Source organism: Sparus aurata, chromosome 6, assembly GCF_900880675.1.
Source record: "Sparus aurata chromosome 6, fSpaAur1.1, whole genome shotgun sequence".
In the NCBI taxonomy this organism is placed as follows: domain Eukaryota; kingdom Metazoa; phylum Chordata; class Actinopteri; order Spariformes; family Sparidae; genus Sparus; species Sparus aurata.
Window position 1 is genome coordinate 29111453 of NC_044192.1, and position 7173 is coordinate 29118625.

A 7173-nucleotide genomic window follows, 5' to 3' on the forward strand; every position below is an offset into this window, starting at 1 on the left:
TACTTAGTTACATCTCACCACTGCATGTGTACAAGAGGTTTCTTTCAATAATTATACTGTACCCAATTCTTCAGTTACTGCTACGCCCCTGTTAAACTGTATTAACAGGTGACTTGTTGAGCTACACAAACATATGGACAATGACTGAAGTTGTTCAGTGTCATTGTGTTGTTAATCCACAGTGCTCCTGCAGCGCCACAGCTGGAGAGTTGAGATAAGGTTGTTTTGGAGAAAACAAATTACCCCATGGAACAGTATACCCTATACAATCATTAAAAACACAGGCATAGTGTGATTACAAGCTGTATCTTGATCAAATCATCTAGAGCTAATCTAATGATGCAGGAAGAAGACAGACAACCGCTGGGTACTGCTGGTCCATTTTTGTTGCAAAAAAGGTACGGGAGGTGTTCCTGAAAATACAACACAATTATTAACTGTTCATTCAGTTACTGTAAACATATGCTAAATGTTGACCCACTTTGCCTCTTTTGTCACCATGCAGACAGTGGTGACTGCGCCTTTGTTCAGATTTTTTGGTTTGATCTTAATCTTTTTTAAAAGAGAAATTAAGTTGTATAATTTGAACTTAAAATGCATTTTTATTCATGTATGTTATTCACCTTATTTCCTTATTAGCCAAATTCTATTTGCACCGGTAAATTTGCAAAACAGAAACCCAGATCTTACTGTCATTAAATCCTACTTAAATTCCTACTTGGACACAATAAAATACAGCACTCATTCTAAAACTGTGAAAACTAGAGCCCTGGAGTTTAATAATGTTAATGTGTAATTTTATTTTGATTGTGTTTGCTGATTTATTTATCTATTTATCTTTTTAAATCTTAAATGTTTTTACCACAAGCATGCCTTGTTTCTAGAGCTAAATGACGGACTACCTGTTGTATCTTGCATAGTGTAAAACAAAACAAAATAGTGGACCATCTGGTCTGCTGCGAATAAAACACAGTCACCACTTGTTTTTCATCATTTCATGACCAGGGGCTCGTCACACGTTTGTCAGGAGGAAGGGGGGAGAGGGGGGGGTCAAGCATGGAGCCTGGTGTGCTACAGTAGGGCGCCCTCTGGAGGATGGGAGGTCTGTGTGTTGCAGGGGGTTGAATTATAAATGTTAACAATTAAAATCATGCTCCTCTTGAGTTGACATTGCGTGTTAATAAGCTCAAGTAAGAGTCTTGATAGATATGACCATGCACGACCTGCAGTGTGTTGTTTGACCGGCGTGTGTGTATATATGTGTGCGCGTGTGTCTCAGAGAAGTGACGTGTGTTAGCGGCTTTCTGGTGACGTGTCTCTACTGCTCGCTCTTTTCTTACGGAGAGGCTGGATGGAGCCACACTGACTCCACTGAGCAGTCAAACTGGTACCAGTAACACGGCAGGAGACGGCCTAAGGACACCATGGGGAGTAAGTGACATTCTCCTCTCGTTTACACGTGTTGAGGGTGAACTAAAATCCTGCTGTCCCTTTTAACCTCGAACTATTAATGGACAGAAAGAGCTCGTCGGCAAGCTAATTAGCTAACCTTGGTCAGGTTAGGTGGCAAGTAGTAGCTAGCTTATAACGTGAGCTAAGTTGAAGTTTCTGTCCTAATCAAATTCAGTAATTAACGTCACTGTGATTCGTTTCACAATCAGAGGTCATGCCTAACATCCTGCTGGTGTCTTTCAGCTAGGCTTTGAAGCTTCCTGTTTTTAAAGTGATTTCTCACTCGTCTTGTGAGTGAACGCTAGTTAGCACCAAGCTAACGGTAGTTAACGCTATCAGCATGAGCTGCTCATCTCAGATACTTTACTGTGTAGACTAAGTGAATGAGCTTTCTCGCTTTCCATGTGAGGACATTGATAGATTTCGACAAATTATCTAGTCGAGGGCCAGGAACTAATTCAGGTGGCTTGAAATCGCTTTGCTGTCAAAGTCAATTTCAGTGATTGGCACAGCTGATCAACACAGACAAAACATAAGAAGCAGCGAGCTCACAAGCGGTATAAGATTATTACACATGAGATAGTATTACCCTCAACCCTGCTCAAGTGTATTGTTGTATGTTCATACACTATAAGGAAAGTACTCTGCTTGTTGTTGCGTTTTGGAGTTTACCGCTGGCAGCTGTTCAGCTGATTGTTAGTGATGACGTAGCATGTAAGCTAACCTTGTTTAAGGAAGGCGGTGATTCAAAATGATACCAACATTGATGAGAGTGGCTGTGCAGTGTTTTTGCAGTGTTATTTGTGTCTTTAAACTGTTAATCTCTCTTTGCAGTTAAGTTTTTGGAGGTGATCAAGCCGTTCTGTGCGGTCTTGCCAGAAATCCAGAAACCAGAGAGAAAAGTAAGCTTTGAACACAAGTTATTAGGAAGCAGTATTTTTGCACTGTGTGTGTATGATTGAATGTGAATGACACTTTCTTATTTTTTAATCTCCACAGATTCAATTTAGAGAAAAAGTACTATGGACAGCAATCACACTATTCATCTTCTTGGTGTGCTGCCAGGTTAGTATCTGTTGATGAAAAGACTTCTGAGACAACCGACCCAGTTGTTTTGGTTTTGATGAAAGTGGATTGTGACACTGTCGTATAACTGTTTTTTCTCTTTCTAATGTAGATTCCTCTCTTTGGCATCATGTCATCAGACTCAGCAGATCCCTTCTACTGGATGAGAGTAATCCTTGCTTCCAACAGAGGTGCCTGAATTGTACATTTTTAACAGGCTTCATTACAGAGTTGTTTTATGTCTTCTGCAGCTCCAACAAGGAGAAATAGTCTAATTCTAATGTTGTTATCAGGCCTGACTTAATCTCATTATCACCTGTGGTAAACCAAAGGTCAAAAAACGTAGACCATTAGGCATCGTTTCAGGTACTGCTGCCTTTTTTTTTTGTACTAACTGACACAAATGCTGTTCACTTTGTACCTCCAGGTACTCTGATGGAGTTGGGTATCTCACCCATTGTCACCTCAGGCCTTATCATGCAGCTGCTGGCTGGTGCCAAGATCATTGAGGTGGGAGACACTCCCAAAGACAGAGCCCTCTTCAACGGAGCTCAGAAATGTAGGTCTTCTACTCAGTGCATTTGCTATTTTTAGGTCTTGTCATGAAACTGAAGATGAAACGCACAATACACTGTTAAGATTACAGTTACAACTTCTGTCACTGTTCCTGCAAGGTTGCAAGTCACTTTCTTGTTCTGTCTTTCTGCAGTGTTTGGAATGATCATCACCATTGGACAGGCCATTGTATATGTTATGACAGGCATGTATGGAGATCCTTCAGAGATGGGTGCTGGGATATGCTTGCTCATCATCATCCAGGTTAATAAAACTCTCACTGCTGCTGTCTAGCCTAAATGTGTGATCATGTGTCTGGATATATCCTGCTAAAATAAGTTATTCATCAGTCAAGACTGTTTGATTTATGCTCTTAATAGTCAAATATATGAAATAGAAGTGTGTTATCCAACCTGATTTGAAGGTTTCTTTTATAGTAGGAAGCAGATGAACTCAGATTAAACTGTTATCTCCCTTTGTGACATAGGCACACATCAAATTCATAAAGTGAATGGTTTATTGTGACTGTCAAAATGTTTTGTCATATGCAGGTGTCCTGAACACCTGCTTGTCTGCCTGAATCTGCTCTATACAAACCTCCTGTCTGTTTCTTCTTCAGCTCTTTGTTGCAGGTCTGATTGTCTTGCTGCTGGATGAGCTGCTCCAGAAGGGCTATGGTCTGGGCTCGGGAATCTCTCTCTTCATTGCCACCAACATCTGCGAGACAATCGTCTGGAAGGCCTTCAGCCCCACCACCGTCAACACTGGCAGAGGTATGGGGACTGGGAGCCAGAGGTTGCTTTGACCGAATGTTTCCTGTCATTAACTGGCCCTCAGAGTTCTGATCTGCCAAAATGAGCAAAAATTCATCCACCTACCCAAACTTTAGTAATTCACATGAAACACTGTCAAACCACATGTACACGACAACTGGGTCCTGACAGTACGTTAAAAAGCGATGGACTGGGGGCAATGGAGCATATCTGTGACCAGCACTGCCACAGTGGAGTGCAGCTCTGCTCCTGGTGCAGATTTGGTGTATGCTGCATGATTTCCTCCAGGTGGAGCAAGTACTTTCAGGATCAAACTTAAAACCCTAGTCTAGTAGCAACACTACAAGTTCACAACAAAATTAAAGTGGCCATAAGAAATTGTCTGTCTGAAGTTGGGATGCAGAACCTAATGACAATCACCTCTGCAGCTATTTCCCTTGATGTGTTTGATTGAGCTCAAACAAGCACTCTGTTTTTCAAGCTAGGCTAGAGCAGGCAAAACTGAATTTTTAACTGTAATTAACAAATTCTATAAAATTGTGGCGATCATTTGCCTATAAGGCTTGTGTTTTATTTCCCTTCACTGTCACTGCAGGAAATAATAAAAAAACAAAACAAAAAAAACCCGAATTAATCTGCTTCTTGTGGTTGTGACATGAAAATAATGGCTGTCTCTTTTCATTGTTTCTCTCTGTGCCCTCATTTTTAATCCCCTTTAATTGTTATATTGAGTTATTGCAGACAAGTTGTTTTTGAAAATTAAATGCTATTTAAGAAATCTATGTGTCATTGACATTTGAAAAAAAAGTGGAAAAAAAAGTGGAAAAGACTGGTAATCAAAGTGAATAATGTTTGTCAAAAAGACTAACACAACCTCTGCTGGGAACAACTACATTTCAGCGCTGGTTATAAATCTTCATTTGTGCTATAATGGCTAACCCTGTGACTCCTGTTACTTATCCAGGTACTGAGTTTGAGGGGGCTATCATTGCTCTTTTCCATCTCCTGGCCACCCGCACAGACAAGGTGCGTGCCCTGAGAGAGGCCTTCTACAGACAAAACCTGCCCAACCTCATGAACCTCATCGCCACCGTCTTTGTGTTCGCTGTGGTCATATACTTCCAGGTGAGCTGGCAACACCAAATAAACACAGTCCAGTCTTACCTGCTTGTTGCAGTAATTGGACGACAGGCTGTGAAACAAATATCTGCTCACTGTTCGGCACCATTGTCATCTCACTAGGGCTTCAGGGTAGACCTGCCCATCAAGTCAGCACGCTACCGTGGTCAGTACAACACCTACCCCATCAAACTGTTCTACACCTCCAACATCCCCATCATCCTGCAGTCTGCCCTGGTCTCCAATCTCTACGTCATCTCTCAGATGCTCTCAACCCGTTTTAGTGGCAACTTCCTCGTCAACCTCCTGGGAACCTGGTCTGTAAGTACATGATAGGTGCTTCACCTCTTTGCAACCAGGAGATTGTATTAAGTAGTCCGTTCATTAAAATGGTTACAGTCAGGCTCTGTCATGGATCTACAGCATGTTGCTAACAAAAACGTATTTGTGTAGGATGCTACGAGTGGTGGACCAGCTCGGGCTTACCCAGTCGGAGGTCTCTGCTACTACCTTTCTCCTCCAGAGTCCTTTGGTTCTGTTCTTGATGACCCGGTTCACGCTGTTATCTACATCGTCTTCATGCTTGGCTCCTGCGCCTTCTTCTCAAAGACCTGGATTGAGGTCTCAGGATCTTCTGCCAAAGATGTAAGTTTGTGCTTGTACAGGTATTTATAACTTGCGTTGTGTCCATCCCACTTGAAAATAACTTGCATTTTTCCCTTTGTGTGTCTCAGGTGGCGAAGCAGCTGAAGGAGCAGCAGATGGTAATGAGGGGACACAGAGAGACCTCCATGGTTCATGAGCTAAACAGGTACAAACCAAAGATTCTCAGCTTAAATGTTTATTACCTGCAGTATTATAGAAAGTTGTTCTCCTGAATATCAATGTAAAATTGATTTTCTACTTGCAGGTACATCCCCACAGCTGCTGCCTTTGGTGGCCTCTGTATAGGAGGGCTGTCCGTTATGGCTGACTTCCTCGGTGCCATTGGTTCGGGTACGGGAATCCTCTTGGCTGTGACCATCATCTACCAATACTTTGAAATCTTCGTGAAGGAGCAGAGCGAAGTGGGCAGCATGGGAGCACTGCTATTCTAGAAAATACCAAGCTGCTGACACACATCAGACACAAGGCATCCACCCTCATTTTATTTACCACCTTTGTTTTCCATCATGCATCTCTAGCATGTCAATGCAGAGAAATTGGTTTTGGTTACTCCCAGGGTTGCGCATAGTATTGTGTCTCTTCAGTCCTTTAACTCCAATAGCAATTACCCATCACTCTGCAGGCTGCCTCAATTCCCAAAGACTGTCTTATCAGCTGAAGAATGCCTAAAAGCACACAAGTGTGAGGTGCTGTCTTTGACTTGCCTCAGGCATTGTTCATCGCAGCAAGTTCACTAAACACAGACGGCGACAACATGTTGGTGCTTATTTCAAGCAGGAAGCACTGTGCCTGGACATTTCGGGGGAGTTTAAAGAAAGCCATGTCATATTAATCACAGGTAGCGTCATGCTTGAGATTTGTAGGGGCCTATAGTAGGATGTGAAAAGTATAAATAAAATATGCTTGTACTCCTGATAAGGTTTCTGGTAATCTCAGACAAGCTGTTGGTGGTTTTTATTTACATTTATTTTGATATTTTAAAAGACGGACTATGTTTGTATTCACTCTGGTCTTATGTAGGGCACAGTGTTTGTCCTCTGTCTCTGGGTCCTCAAAGGAAGCTGTTTGTGTCGTCATGCTCTTTTATTCCCAGACTGAATCGCTGCACAAATACTGCCGAGGTGGTCGGGATGAGGGTGGGTTTGATAGGGAAGAAAAGGGGTCTCATTTTGGTTTTTACTTTATGTAACAGACATAATTGTGTTATTAAAAAAAAAAACAGGATTTTTTTTCCAACACACTTGTGTTTCGCTTCCTATTATGTCCTTGTTGTGTTTTGCCCTGGCATGTTCTGTGATGACTACAAGATTTTATTTGGATGACAAATAATGAAGAATAACATTGTGTTGCAACCGCATGGTCTAAAATGAACTGCAACCTGCCTGGACACATTATCAACTTACTGGGGCTGGTGTGTCTCAGCTGCAGTTTAGCGCAGCTGTTCTATCTTCCACTAGAGGTCACTTTATCAAAGGTTATAGATAAACTTGTTTCCGATAGTTCAACAGAGTAAAGTATAAATTCACAAGGGGGTATTTAGTTG

The 7173-nt window shown here is 41.9% G+C and overlaps 1 protein-coding gene across 1 annotated transcript; it reads left to right on the plus strand.

Moving 5' to 3' along the window:
• Nucleotides 1-1105: 1105 nt before the first annotated feature.
• LOC115583594 (protein transport protein Sec61 subunit alpha-like 1) lies at nt 1106-6870 on the plus strand. Its single transcript, XM_030420606.1, has 12 exons — nt 1106-1431; nt 2287-2354; nt 2452-2517; nt 2630-2708; nt 2945-3076; nt 3227-3336; nt 3692-3845; nt 4810-4970; nt 5088-5285; nt 5418-5609; nt 5699-5775; nt 5875-6870. Exons 1-12 carry the CDS (start codon nt 1425-1427, stop codon nt 6059-6061), a joined length of 1431 nt encoding a protein of 476 aa, XP_030276466.1. The 5' UTR covers nt 1106-1424; the 3' UTR covers nt 6062-6870.
• The last annotated feature ends 303 nt before the right edge of the window (nt 6871-7173 follow it).